The sequence below is a fragment of the Elephas maximus genome, chromosome 3 (genome assembly GCF_024166365.1).
Source record: "Elephas maximus indicus isolate mEleMax1 chromosome 3, mEleMax1 primary haplotype, whole genome shotgun sequence".
Classification (NCBI taxonomy): domain Eukaryota; kingdom Metazoa; phylum Chordata; class Mammalia; order Proboscidea; family Elephantidae; genus Elephas; species Elephas maximus.
In genome coordinates, this window is record NC_064821.1 from 116,429,243 (window position 1) to 116,445,065 (window position 15,823).

General features: G+C 36.9%; 1 protein-coding gene across 1 annotated transcript in view; it reads left to right on the forward strand.

Moving 5' to 3' along the window:
- LRRC7 (leucine rich repeat containing 7) overlaps positions 1 to 15,823 on the forward strand; it is a 617,060-nt gene that overhangs the window by 574,788 nt on the left and 26,449 nt on the right. The window contains exon 25 of the mRNA XM_049879569.1: positions 7,620 to 7,712. Coding sequence (XP_049735526.1) covers positions 7,620 to 7,712 — 93 coding nt within the window. The remainder of the gene's footprint in view (positions 1 to 7,619; positions 7,713 to 15,823) is intronic.

A 15,823-nucleotide genomic window follows, 5' to 3' on the forward strand; every position in this document is an offset into this window, starting at 1 on the left:
TTCTCAAATTTAGCATAGTCAGAAGGAATTCTTGATTTCCATTCCAGTTGCTAGCAAGCCTATTCCGACACAGGCTTCTTGCATCGAAATACATCCTAAATCCACCAGTTCTCACCGTCTGCACTGCTACCACCCTGGTCAGCGATCACCTCACCCCTAACTACTTTAGTTGCCTCCTGGTTGCTTTCTCTCATTCCCTTCAGTTTATTCTCCACTTCCAGGGTGATCTTTTTAAAACACATCACTCTTCTTTAAAAGCTTTCAAAATTTCTGAATAAATTCTAAATCCTTACTAGGATTCCTGCCTGCCTTTCCTTCCGCTCTTTCCTTAGCTATTTTCTCTCTAGTCACAGTGATATGGTAGTGAATGTTGTTTTAACAGCCTTATTACCTGTTTAAATTGTACAATTAAATGATTTTTAGTAGATTTACACCATTTTGCAACATCGTCATCATAATCATATTGAAACATCATTTCCAAGGTGGTTGCAACATATTACACTCTTACCAGCAATGAATGAGGATTCCGATTTCTCCATTTTCTCACTTGTTATTGTCTTTTTTATTATAGCTGTTCTGGTGGGGGAGCCCTGGTGGCATAATAGTAAAGAGTTCGGCTGCTAACCAAAAGGTCAGCTGTTTGAATCTGCCAGCCACTCCTTGGAAGCCCTATGGGGCAGTTGTACGTATTGGGCCTCTATGTGTCAGAATTGACTCAACTGCAATGGATTTGTTTGTTGTTATTGTTGCTTTGGTATCCTAGTGAAGTAGTATCACATTGTGGTTTTGATTTGTATTTCTCTAATGAGTAATGATGTTGAGCTTTCTTCATGTGTTTATTAGTCATTTGTACATCTTCTCTGGAGAAATGTCTGTTCAAATACTTTGCCCAGTTTTTAATTGGATTATTTCTCTTTATTGGTGAATTGTAAAAGGTCTTTATATATTCTGGATATAATACTATTGTCAGATATATGACTTGCAAATATTTTCTCCCGTTTTGCGGGTTGTCTTTTCAATTTCTTGATGGTGTCCTTTGAGGCACAAAAATTTTTAATTTTGATCAAGTCCAATCTTCTCTTTTATCACTTTTGGTTACATATCTAAGAAACCACTGCTTAACTCAAAACCACAAGGTTTGCTTCCGTGTTTTCTTCCAAGAGTTTTATGGTTTTAGCTCTTATGTTTTTGTCTGTGCTCTACTTTCAGTTAATTTTTGTGTACAGTGTGAGGTAGGGGTACAGATTCATTCTTTTGCATGTGGATATCCAGCTGTCCAGCAGCATTTGTTGAAAAGACTAATCTTTCACCATGGAATTATCTTGGACTGTTTGTTGAAAATTAATTGACCATAAGTGTTAGAATTTATTTCTGGACACTCAATTCCATTCCATTGATCTATATGTCTATTCTTTATGTTATCTTGTTGTTTCATTATTATTATTATAAACATTTTATTATGTTTTAGGTGAAGGTTTACAGAGCAAAATAGATTATCATTCAATGACTTGTACACAGAATGTGCCAAGACATTGGTCTCAGCCCCCTCAGTGTGTCAGCACTCTCCCCATTTCTACCCCAGGCTCCCTGTTACCTTTCATCTGTTTTTCCTACCCCTTCCTGCTTTCTTATCTTTCCTTTTGGGTGCATGTTGCCCTTTTGGTATCATATAATTAACTGTTCTAAGGAACTCATTCTTCTTGGATGTTATTGTAGGCCTGTCTATTGTTTGGCTGAAAGGTATGGTCTCTAGGAATGCCTTCAATTCTGTGTTAGAAAGGTGTCTTAGGGGCATAGTGTCGAGGCTTCCTCCAGTCTCTATCACACCAGTAAGTCTGGTCTTTTTTATGGGTTTGATTTTTGTTCTACATTTTTCTCCCACTTGTCTGGGACCCTCTGTTGTGATCCCAGTCAGAGCAGTCAGTAGTGGTAGCTGGGCACCATCTAATTCTTCTGGTCTTGGGACCATGTAGGCTGTGGTTCATGTGGTCTGTCAGTCCTTAGACTAATTGCTCCCTTGTATCTTTGGTTTTATTCACTCTCTTTTATTCCTGATAGGATGAGATCAATAGCTGTATCTTTGATTGCCACTCACAAGCTTTTAAGGCCCCAGACACTACTCACTAAAGTAGGATGTAGAACATTGTCTTTATAAACTATATTATACCAATTGACATAGATGTCTATGGTCCTTAGCCTTCAGGCCTAGTAACTCTGCGCTGTGAGGAGTTTGGTTATGTCTGGGAGGTTTCCATGACTGTGCCCCTTGTGTGTTCTATTGTTTATATTATCTTGTTGTTTCTTGACCTTATAAAGGCCCACCCATCTTTAGGGCATTATTAGTTGCTGTTATAGTTTTCTCATTTTCCTAGTGTGTATCTCTTCATCCTTTACATAATTCACTTTTCTGGTTAAATATCACATCCCTAGAGAGGCCTTTCTTGTGTCCTTCTCCTAAAGCAGGTCCTCACTCCTTTCCTGCTTTATTTTTTACAGTTCATCTTACTATCTAGAATTATTGATTTGTTGTTTACATGTTTACTATCTGTCTTCCCCATTAGAATGCAAGTTCCATGAGGTAAGGATTTTTATCTGTCTGGTATAGCGCCTGGCACTTAGCAGGGAATCAATAAATATTTGTGGATTTAATGGTTGAATCATGATTTCTATAACAGTTTTCATTTTCAACACCAAAATAGCTATTCCAAAGTAGTTGATTATATAATTAAAGCATTCTTTTAAAAAAAAATTGGTACTCCTTCTAACAATTCATCATGTATTTTAACAAGGGGCCATCATATGCTTTTGAGAATACATATTTGAGAGTATCTTTGGTTGCACATGCACATTAACTCATCCATTAATTCAGTCAACCAAAAGTTAACTGAGTGCCGGTTATGAGACATCCATTGTTCTAGATAGTCAGTGAAGATAACATAATAAATATAAGGAAGTGATTCAGGTGCCCTGCTTGCATAAAAACCCATGAGGATACCTGTTCATCAGAGCTTCTTTATAAATTTTCTCAGGTTTCAGGCCTGGACATGGCCTTAGAAGTGAAACTTTCTTGGTTACAAGGTTCTTTCTTGATGCTTCAGCAATTAACAACCTTCCAAGAGATCAAGACCTTACCTTGAATTTAACACAGTATAGAATATTTTAGGTTCTAGTTGCTTTAGTTCCCAAGGGAATTTTCAAACAAGTGTATAATCGATTTTCTTTTGATAATAAACTATAATAGAAAAGTAAATTCTTTTGTATTTGCAAATAAGCAAATTTCTCCTAATTTCTGGTTGACCAGGACCCTTGATCACAAGTGACTCAGCCCAATTGGATTTAAAAAAAAAAAAATGATAATTTATTTGGTTCACATATGCAGAAAGTCCAGGGATGAGTCAAGCTTCAGATAAAGCTTAATGCTGGGCTCAGTGGAAGCTTTGGCTCCTTTCCCCATCACGTGGTTTTGTTTCCTCTGGGTTGGTTTCTCTTTCAGCAAGACTTTCCCGTCATAGTAGAAAAATAGCTGTAGGAGCTCCAGACCCTTTCATAGTTAAAATTAGTAAGAAGGTGCAAGAGTCTCTTTGCTGGAAATTTTGTAGACATGCCATTTCTCCTTTTTGATTGGGTTACCTACTCATCCTGTAAAGTAAACAGTTGCATTTTTAGGGGATGCAATACTTTGCTTTAGACCTAGATAACATGCCTCAACCGATATATACAGGCTGAGACTAGGGGAGTGGGTGTTCTTCAAAGAGAAATTGAAGTAGAGCTACCAAAAGAAGAATGGATCCTCGGCATTAAAAATAGCAGGTATCCAGTGAAAGCCTTATAATATATGCTGCTAGGAAAGAGAAGGGTCACTAGAGCACGCCATGGTCAATTACTTAGTTGCAGCATCACCAAGGATTTTCTTGCAATGCTACTCCCTAATCCTGCATCAACTATGCCCCTATACACGTTCTCACATATGTGCACATGCACACACATGCACATAGCCCTTTCCTTTATTCCTGCTACTAGATTTTAGGGCAATGTGGGACCAAGTCAGAATACTGTCTTCTACAGATTATGACTCACAAGGCCTCACTGCTACATAACAATCCATTCTTTCATGAAGGTCTCTATAAAACAAGACCTAGCATTTTAGTTAGAACGAGATTAAAACAGATTAGAAGTATCAAGCAAAGCCAAACAATGGAAAGAGACTCTGAAAGAAGGAAATTCACTGTTGACATCCAGGCTTTTGCTTATGTCTTCAGCCAGAAATTTCATTCTTTGAAATCGGTCTCTTAAAAGAAAATTAAAATACCAATTCTCATTATATAAGTGATTCAGCAATCTCCTAGATCTGACCTTTTCAGAGAACATTACATTTCCTTTTTGCTAATCCCCTGTAGCTTAATTCAGACTACTTCTTGGCTGTGAGGTGTTCTCTCCTCTGATTTTATGGCTTCTTTGTGCCTTTACAGCCAGGTGTAATTCCTTGTATGAGAGATGAATACTGTCTCTGACATGCTTTATGAAACACAACAGTCACAGCACAATCTATTAGCCATGCCATACCATGCCCAAGGGTAGTCTAGCTTCGGATTGGAATTTATGGCTCTTCGTCACATTTATAAAACCACAGTGTCATCTTTATTATTTCTGTTATTAAAAATATATTGAAGCAGTTCTTCATGTGCTTGGCACATATGTGATTTGTTTCCCTTAGATTTTTACTGTTTTCCATATTGACAATAATATAAAATAGATATAGCTGCTACCTTAAAAAAGAATCACAGGAAACTACTCTCAGAAATTTAATTTGCAAATAAAATCTGGTGCGTTGGTTTCCTTTTGGTTTTTACACTGGTCTACCATGTCCTTTGAAAACCCTGGTGGTATAGTGGTTAAGTGCTATGGCTGCTAACCAAAAGGTTGACAGTTCAAATCTACCAGGCACTTGTTGGAAACTCTATGGGGCAGTTCTACTCTGTCCTATAGGGTTACTATGAGTCAGAATCTACTCAACGACAGCGGGTTTTTTGTTTTTTTTTGTTTGTTTGTTTGTTTTACCCTGTCTTACAGGGTCACTATGAGTCAAAATCAACTCCATGGTAATGGGTTTGGTTTTGGGGAAAGCCAGAAGTGCATATACCTTTTACATATTACATTCTGCAATATAAAATTTACACATGAGAAAGATTCAACCCCAATTTTAAATAATTCAACTGAAAACTCATAGATATGTGGGAAAAAAACAAAGGTAAAATGTTTTAATCATATTGGTTACACTCTTTTCATTTTCTATTAATCAATAATAACAAAAATGACTTACTGAATAAAGCTAAAATATCCCTTCCAGCTACATCAAGCTATAATACATTCATATCCACAGACAGTGATCCATATAAATACAAAACTGTAGTTGCTACCATGTTATGATAGCTAGTTTTGATAAATATGGCTCATTGAGGGGGAAAGTTGTAATTAAACATATCTATAATAAAAATACGGGTGAGTACTTATGGTAATTGCATTTACCCTTTATTCAGAAATTATTCATTAATGACTCTACTATAAAAATCACATTAGTGAATAGTTGTTTTTTTACCCTTGTGTTGTAAGTGAGCTATATGTTAAACATCGTATTTACTATTATGAAATATGAGACTGAATTAAAGATAGTCCTATTAAACAGCCAAGCCTAATTAATACAGGTTCCAATGACTCACAATATGTGATAATTAAGTCAGGAACAGGACTCTAGTTTGACTTGAACTATCTAAGAGGAAAGGATTAAAGGCACCTTGAACATTAAAATGTAGATAATATTTGGGACATTTAATTTGCCTGTAGGCAAATTAATAGGCTAAGTAAGATTGCTGAGGAAAACATTAAGCTACTTAAGAAAGAAAATGTTTGCAAGCATCTTTAAGAACTTATCCAGTATATGTTTACATAAATACAAAATATATACTAATGCATTCTTTTAATTTTTTTTTTTTTTAACTATTAATATTTTGCCTGCTAACCTTTGGTAACACTTGGCTCACCTAATTCCAGTGCTTATTCTGTACTTAAAAGTTCTAATAGTGGTTTTTTGGTTGTTGTTGTTGTTTTTAATAACTAAAGTGTATGCTGCTTGTGTATCACAAATCTTTCAGCCATCTGGGGTCACGCTTTTCCACTTTACATGAAAAACTAGCATTTTCACCATCATTTACACACACATCTCCAGTTCAGGCTCATCAAGAACTCTTGTGTTTAACAGACTTTAACTGATAATTTGGAGTATTGAGGAGGCAATACAACACAGAACTATAGAATGTTAGCCCTCACAGTCCTAAAAATGTATTGGCTGTTCCCTGTCACAAACTATTTCTTACTGGTCATGTCTCCCTGCCCCCTATTCCAAGCTGACCTTCCACCATATTCTTGACCTCTTTCTTTAACTAGACCTGATCACAGTGTCTCCTCTTTCTTCTAAGGCCCATACCTCCCTCTCTAGATGCTGCAGCCAAACTCAGAGCTATATTATACTGAGAAATTCATTCTTCCTTTGTTTCTCACCATGAAGCTATGGCCAGAAATTCTCTCCTTTTTCAAACTAAAGAACCTGCTATTTATAAACAGTGGAATTGTAGAGATGAATTGTGGTACTCTCCTAGAAAGCAGGGAAAACTATTGAAAAAGCCATTTTTTTCTCTCACACTATATTTTGAAAGTTTTCTTTCATTTATTCATGTAGTTCTTTCTAATTGGTCTGAATACATGTGCGTTTATGATAGATAGCTAAAATAATGCACAAACTTTTAAGTGTTTATAAGACTTTCAATTTTAAAAAACTGTTGTCTTAGTTATCCAGTGCTGCTATAACAGAAATACCACAAGTGGACAGCTTTAACAAAGAGAAGTTTATTTTCTCACAGTAAAGTAGGCTAAAAGTCCAAATTCAGGGTGTCAGCCCTAGGGAAAGCCCTTCTCTCTGTGTCAGCCTTCTCATCAATTGTCCCCCAGACGAGGAGCTTCTCTGCACAGGAACCCAGGTCCAAAGGACACGCTCTGCTCCTAGCACTGCTCTCTTGGTGGCCTGAGGTCCACCTGCCTCTCAGCTTGCTTCTTTCTTTTATATCTCAAGAGATTGCTTCAAGACACAGTCTAGCCGTGTAGATTGAGTCCTGCCTCACTAATACAACTGCCAACCATCCTCCCTCATTAACATCATAGAGGTAGGATTTAGGAAAATCATACAATACCAGGAACCATGGCCCAGCCAAATTGATACATACAGTTTTGGGGGGACATAATTCAATCCATGACAACTGTTAACCAAAATTTAGTCTACAGGGTAATAACCCAACCCAGTGCCCTTGCCACTACAGGGTAATAAGTATTGATTAATGTTTGCTTGCCCAGTTAATTTTAAGCTAGTTTCAATCATAACTGATACCTATAGAAACACTAAGCATTTTGTCAGTGTTTATACTCTATGTTCTTTATACACCAAGTCAATGTGGGCTAACCCTGAGAACTTACCAGAGGATTGTGACTCTTTTCTACTGTGATGCAGTTACTTGAAGATATTTTCTTTGTTTCAGATATTTGACTGCCTTTTTATGTATTTCTTTACTTAGTTTTGTGTGCGAATAGAAAAGAATCCTGGCCTTGGATTTAGTATCAGTGGTGGAATTAGTGGACAAGGAAATCCATTCAAACCTTCTGACAAGGTAAGCAGTGAATTTCTTATTGACAATTTTAATTAGAAAAACACCATCTTCCACTGCGGCAACAAAGGTTGGGCAGAAAAAATTTTAAGTATTTTTACTGTGCTTTAATAAGCTAGCTGTGAAGCCAATTAGAAACATTTTCAGCACAGGGAAATAAGAATTCACTCCAGTGCTTGACAAACCATGAGAATAAGAAAAAATATATTTAAGCATTCTATTTGAAAGAAAAAGTATTTTTTTTACCTCACAATCACATATGTTTATAAATAAAGCTGAATATAAGGTTTTATAAATAAAACAATTCCTAACAAGTTGTTTCCAAAAGTTTACTTGTAAATCAGTTCTTGGGGAAAATGTTTTTCTCAGAGCTAGAAGAATAGTGGTTCGATACCAGGGCTCACTGACTGACATCTCTTTAACCCATCATGTTCCTAAAGTGAAGTATTTCACTAACAAAAGTGCAGAACTGAAAACCATGGATAACAAATTTTCTATGAAAAAAATCAGAGTTAGCATTGGCAGAAGAATCAGGCCCTCCTTCCCATGCTCATCTCTGCTTGTCAAACCATGGGATAAAGGTACACCACCACCCCAACTCTAACCTCAGTCACTGCCTGGACACCCAATATGCTGCCCATACTCGCGGGTGACCTGCCTTATTCCAGTGTAGGCCATCTGAAAGTTTTATTAAAAAAAAAAGTTTACCCTGAGCTATATTACCTGTTCTGATGCCATCAGTGTTTAATGTTTTTGGCCTTGAGTCAATTATTAATTATAATTCAATGATTATTGAAGCTATTTACTTTCAACCTCATCAAAGTTAATTGTATTAAGTGACATCATAAAACTTTGGGTGATAAAGAAAGACAGACATTAGATATGAATAAAACCTCCACAGGCTCTCAACTTTCCTTTGAGTCACAACCTGGTCCTTACCCCTTTTAACTAACCACTGTGTGAAAAAATAAACCACAAATCAATTTCTGATTATGAAACCTGTTTCTCTAAAAAATCTTGATACCCTTACCCGGGAGATTTCTGTACTGGAAGCAGAGTCTTTAATTCCTTGTTTTTCTCTACTTCTTCCCAATCTTTCTGTTTCTTACATTCTTTCTGCCCCTCCTTCTTTCCTTTCTGGAGAAAAGAACAAGGGAAGGAGTTGGACTAAAAGGAAGAGTTGTTCACAGTTTAATTATTAGGAAGGAAGAAACTTCAGAGAAATCAGTGACCATAGATGGAAGCTCCTTGGTTAACTGACTGGAGCAGTTATTCACATGTAAGGAAGGCATAGAGGCAGCCCTCTCTCAACAGAGGAATTTTGCCAGTTAGAAATGGCTGTTCATAAGTAACCACTGCATTTCCATTTAAAATGATGTCGAAGATAATATTTGATTTAGTAGAATTAAAATATTCATGGTTTAGTATTATCAAAGTGTTTACTGAATTTCGATAAATTAATACATCTGAAAACAAATAAAAGTTCAAAATTATCAGAAACATGATGGTATTTTTAATTGCTCCAAATCATTATGTCTTACTCCTCTTGACTGAGTTTTTTTTGGTCTTTGGTTTTACATTTCCTCTAAAAGTTAATAACCTTATTATTCTTAAGTAGTTGAAATTCAAAAGTCATGTTTCTCTCTTTAATCTCATCAGCATACAAATTTTGTCTCATCACCATATAAATGTTACTATAATTTGGAATGCATGGGGCAATAAATATTTTTAAATTAAGGACAAATAGATTTATAAATAGTCAAGATGTTTTAATACTGTTGCATTTCTGCTGTTATTTTTAACTAAGACTTTCAAATTGTTGCCATAATTCTTCTGCTACACTGAAAAATAATATTTTATATTTATTATTTTAATTTCTCATTTGTAACATTTTGATGACTCCAGTGATACTGAACAGTTTGCATGGTCTTGAAATCTGCTCTTTTGATTAAATAGAACAGGTACAGAGATTGAATTATATAATGTGTCCATTGAAAGATTTCCCCATAAAAGCACTTTTATTTTTGCCTGATTACTGTGTAAAACACTTCAAAATCAGAAAAGCAGGTCTCTATTATTGCAAAATTAATGGTAGTAATTAAAAGTTCCAAATCTACAGAAGACTCACAAGACTGCCCTTAATTTTATAGACCACTTTGGTGTTACATCAAACATATAACAAGACATGGTTAACAGTGTTCAGAGGATCTAAATGCATTGACCCTGACAATTTACAGATTTTAGTCCATTCACAAAGAAGGGAATTAATCTCTTGGAAGTTGAGTTGCACTTGTTTAGCCCTGGTGCTTCATTCTTGTAGGGCTTGCATAAGATTTACACTGGAACCCAGTGTACTTACCCCAAAATACCAAAAAGGAAGAAAATGAAAATGAACTAAAATACTCCTTTCTCCAATGCTCAACTCATAGTTGAATTCTTCAACTCATAGTTGAAGAAGAACCAAATTAAGCTCAACTCTTAGTTGAGCTAAACTTAAACATCTATTTAATTTGGTTCTTCTTACCCCCAGCTATAAATAATTTGGTTCTTCTTATCTACAGCCAACAATCTGTTTTTCAGCTTTGGAGAGAGTATTTTAGTTCATTTTCATTTTCTTCTTCTTTGGTATTTTGGACTAAGAATAGGCACTGGGTCACTGTGAGTCGGAATCAACTCAACGGCAACGGTTTTGGTTTGGTTTTGGTGTAGGCATTGGGTATAGGGTCGTTATGAGTCAGAATTGACTAGATGGCAATGGGTTTTAAATTCAACAGATATTGCCTAAGTCTGGGGTAGATGCTTTATAAGCTTCCCAGTCATGTAAAAGCTCGAACTTTAATATGAAACATACTGTCTTCCAACAAACAAGTAGTGAATTAGAAACATTCTCAGAACCACACTGTATTCTTTTTACTTACTGTTCATGGATGTTTGAAGCTTTTGTGATGCCACTCAAAATCCTAAGTATCAAGAACATCTGAATGTCTTAAAGGCATTGAGGACTTTCTATATTAAAGTGGCCAGTAGATTTATTCCACTGTCTTTATTATTGATGATGGGAACCACTGTTTCAGACAAATGCTGAACGGCAGTGTGAGATAGCATCCAAACTAATTACCTGGTATATACCAAGATAGGGAAAGCCTGAAGTACTGATTCCAAAGGGCTGAGAGTATGAGACTGCAGCAAAAGTGATCTGTGTTGTTCAGTCTGGCAAAAATTGAAATCTAAGTAATGAGGTGGTGTGACATTACTGGAGGAAGACACTTGGAACAGCCCAAAAGTTAACTGAGGCTTTAGGATGGGTTCAGGATTAAGCCATATTTAGGGAACTGTTTTATACCAGATATTGGGATCTTAGAACAACATCTTATCTAGCAAACTTAACCCCCTTCAAGACACCAAGGTAGTCCTAATCAAATGCGGCAGCTACGGGTGGAAGGAATAGAGCCCAATTAGCCCTGTAATTTACCTAAAAATGCTCACATCGTTGTCAGGATAATGTTTAGTAGTGGAACAAATCAATTCATTCATTATGTAGTTCATCATTTGGGGGTTCATTGTCCAGTGAAAATTGTTCTTACCTACTTGGAAGGAAAAAACCTTAGAACACTGGATAGAAATGCCCTGTGCAATACTTACCTCTGCCCTTCCAATAAAATAGATGGTAACCATGTTCTGACTTATTATAACAGAGAGAAACATTGCCGTCAAGATGGCAAAGATTCTTCAGAGAGATGAAAGATTTTGATCCAACAAACATGATGATAATAGAAGCAATAAAAGCAGTAGCCTTTTATTAAGCATCTACAATGTGCTAGACATGCTGTTTATATGCATGAATTTAGTTAATCTTCATAACAACCTCTGTTAAAAACCAAAACCACACCCATTGCTGTCAAGTCAATTCTGACTCATAGCAACCCTATAGGACGAGTAGAACGGCCCCATAGGGTTTCTAAGGAGTGGCTGGTGGATTCGAACTGCCAGCCTTTTTGTTAGCAGCCAAGCTCTTAACCACTGTGCCAGGGTTCCATAACCTCTCTCAGTTGAGTATTATTATTATTTATTTTACTGAGACCTCAAGGGGTTAATAACTTGTTCGAGGTCATATAGTTGATCAATGGCAGAAAAGATTTGAATCCAAATTGATCTGATTTCAAATTCTTTTCTCTTAATAAGCACTATTAATACATTCCTCTATCGGCAAATGCCACTTAGCAGAAGACCCACATGACAAATTTATACCCTGTAGAGTTTAGACTAATGTGATATTCCATATTAAAAGTATTAAAGAGCCCTCTGATTAGTCATAGTCTGGATATTTGCTTCAATAAGTCCTTGGAAGTCAGCATGGATTCAATATTGAACCTAGATAATTAGGAGCATAAGTGTGCGGAGTAGCTTGCTAAGCAATTTTATAACTTGTGAACTAAGGTATCAATAAAATGGTGCTTCTGACGATGGAGAAAGTCGCAGTATTCTTTGCCTATACTTAAACATTCATAAAATAATAATTCACAACCTCAAAATTCAAGGAATTTATTAATTTAATTTCCACAGGATATTGTCAGAAGGAAGAAACTGAATCAATGGATGACTGATTCCCTGTTGTAGTGATTCATCAGGCAATCCAGGACTCTGCACATGAAAGAACTGTTAATGTGCATTCACAGAGTTCATCACTCAAGGGCTATTATCCCTCCTTGCCCCATTTGGAGAAGGGAGGGCTAAACTCCTGGGTTTTAAAGATATTAAAGATGATTCATAACTCCTTTATACACTCTAAAGGTATAACACTGGACAGCCTGATGAACAATTATCCAGTCATAAGATCAAAATGAAGGTTACCCTATGGATTCAGCTTATCCTCAAAGGACGTGACAGTAGGAAGTGTATGTGTGTGTGTATATATATGCATATGTATATATATATACACACACACATATACATACATATAGGGGCTTTAGGGCTGAAGGATCTCTTATTATCCACAGTTTATCATAAACATCCAAGCTCAGCAGATGCCAGCGAGCCCACTCGTATTTCCACTTATTTGTGCAATCTAGATGTAGCCATAGAAATGATTGAAGAAATGAATGCATACTGTTTTTAAAATACCTTAACTTGACTATGTTACAGGTAACATTCTTAGCCAGGGAAAGCATATTGGGGACATGGAAAATGTAAAATATAACCATCAATAAACTCTAAGTATCTGTTCCAGAATTTTAGAATAAATTACTACAACTTATTCTACATTACCTCTAACTTTATCAACTCAAGATGCCAAAATAGTCTGCAACAGAACTTAAACTCCTCCTCTTTTCACCCCATCTTTCACTTCTAGAAAAAATATGACATTTTATTTGTAGACACGGGTATCGCATCAAAGAAAAGTGTTTCTATGATCAGTATCAAGAAGGGAAGGAGGATTAGACATGCAGAATCAAAGCATTTATTGATGCTTTTAGCCAGGGATTAAAAAAAATACCCAGAGGCATACTTGGTAATGGCAAGTTCGAAAATTTTCTAGTTTTTGCTTAACCTCATGACGTTGTGTGATTCATAAAAAAAAGGTTGCAAAAGATATGCTTTTGACTCATGGAAAAGGTACACGTCATATGTCTACTTTCTGCCACGTATTCCCCAAGGATATAAAAATCAAGAACACCAAAGGCATTTGTCTAGAACTCCATGCAGCATATGATTTATATTTACTACACAAATACAAATACTATTACATATAGCATATTTCATACTAGACAAATGATTTATTTTATATGTTTCTAAATTTATTTTTACAAGTAATATAATTTAAATGTTTATCCTATTCTTAATTCTACTTCAAGTGGCTATGTATTACAAAGTAATTTGGAGAATCTATGATTTATGTGAGAATAGTAACATTCAAAAGCAAAGGAGATCAGTCATATTGTCCATAGACTCTTCTTTGGATTAAATTTAGGAAGGGAATGAAACAGACAACTCTATAAATAAACTGGAACTTTTTAAATATAAACTTGAAGCAGAGGCAAAGCCAAGATGGCAGACTAGACAGATGCTTCTGGTGAGCCCTCTTTACAACAAAGACCTGAAAAAAACAAGTGAAACGAGTATATTTATGACAAGCTAGGAGCCCTGAGCATCAAAGGCAAGCTTAGAAAACGAACTGAGGGGCAGGGGGAGAAGAGACGGTTCAGAAGCAGAGAGCCCTCAGGCACCACTCCTGGAGCAGCAGCGGCAGCGGGCCGCAGTTTCCTCAGGGAGAAGCAGCCAGCCACACAGCCTACTCACACCTCTGGAACCAGAGAAGAATGGCGCTCTCGGCAAAAGCTAAGTACTTGCGTATATTTTACCGCGCCCCCTCAAGCCAGCTTCAGCAGCTGAATGCCCTGGGCCTGAGGTAGGCCCTGTTGAGTGCCTAGAGCCATCTTCCCCACCTTGGAGAAGGAAAAAATTTGCAATTAGGGGAAATAGATAATTTGCCAGTTCCACTAACCAGGGGAGCTCAGGACAGAAGCAGCTCCTGTCCAGGCATAAACAGTCTGTGGACTTTGAGCACCTTTCCCCTCTGCATAGACCTGTGTGGGCCTATTTCAGGAGAATAGGCCCTTTTTGGCAGACTCCAACCATTTCAGCTGTGTGGCGAAGAGGTGGGTGTTTGATGTTTGACATTGCTTTGCCTATGAAACACCTACCCACATCAGGGGCCTAAGGACTGGTAGCTCCACTTAGGTCACCCAGCCACCTGCAACAAGGGTCCAAAGATAACTGGTACCTCCCAGTCCTTACAACCAAAAACACTGGGTGCCCATGGTCCATCTGCAGAACCCACCCACGTGTACACTAGGGAACAGGGACACTATTTCCTCAGAGACACGTGGGGGATGATTCTCAGCCCCCTGCCTTGTTCAGAGTGTGACCCCCTGCTGCAACCAGATACTGGTACCTACACTAATCGCCCCTGCCCCTCTAAGACTGTAGGATAGAGCCTGTACGACACACTTGACGATCAGCTACCTGGACACCTGAGCTAAATTCATACAAGAATAGTGAATGGACTCCTAGAATGGTATACCTGATAACAGCTCTAGCCATCTGAGGACAGGACATCAGAGCTCCAAAGGTGAAAATAATCAAGCTAGCTCACTGGAGCAACCCATTTGGGCATATTAAAGCAAAACAAAGCAAGAAGCTGTGATACAGTAAGCAAACATAAAATAAACCAATACAATAACTTATAGATGGCCCAGAGACAGCAGTCAATATCAAGTCAAATAAAGAAACAGACCATGATCACCTCAACAAGCTCTGAAAACAAAGAATCAAGGGATTTTCTAGATGAAAGTGCAATCCTGGAATTACCAAAGGCGGAATACAAAAGATTAATATAGAGAACCCTTCAAGACATCAGGAAGGAAATGAGACAATACACAGAACAAGCCAAGGAACACACAAATAAAGCAACTGAAGAAATTAAAAAGATTATTCAGGAACATAATGAAAAATTTAACAAGCTGGAAAAATCCATAGACAGCAATCAGAAATTCAGAAGATTAACAAAAAAATTACAGCATTAGATAACTCAATAGAAAGTCAGACAGAATTGAGCAAGTAGAAGCTAGAATTTCTGAACTTGAAGATAAATCACTTGACACTAATATATTTGAAGAAAAATCAGGTAAAAGAATTTCAAAAAATGAAGAAACCTTAAGAATCTTGTGGGACTCTGTTAAGAGAAATAACCTATGAGTGATTGGAGTACCAGAACAGGGAGGGATAAAAATAAACTTGAAGCATAAAGTGTTTTATAATACAACTGATTACTTCAGCTGCATCTCAGTCACATTGAAGTTTGAGGTTCAGAATGCCACTTGGTTGTCTGAGGAGATTAAAAGTGAGATGAAGTGTTTGACAGTAATCCTACGAAAGCCTGAACCTGTGTAAGGCAGGAAACCTGTCAGAGAAGGAAAACTTTCAAATATTTTCCACTAATAGTGATAGAAAAGTGGTAAGACTGTACCCTTTCAAAGGTGGAAAACTTGCAAGTCCTAGAAAAACAAAGCAGTTCATCAAGTTTCAGCTCTCACAGGTTTCACTGTACATGTGTA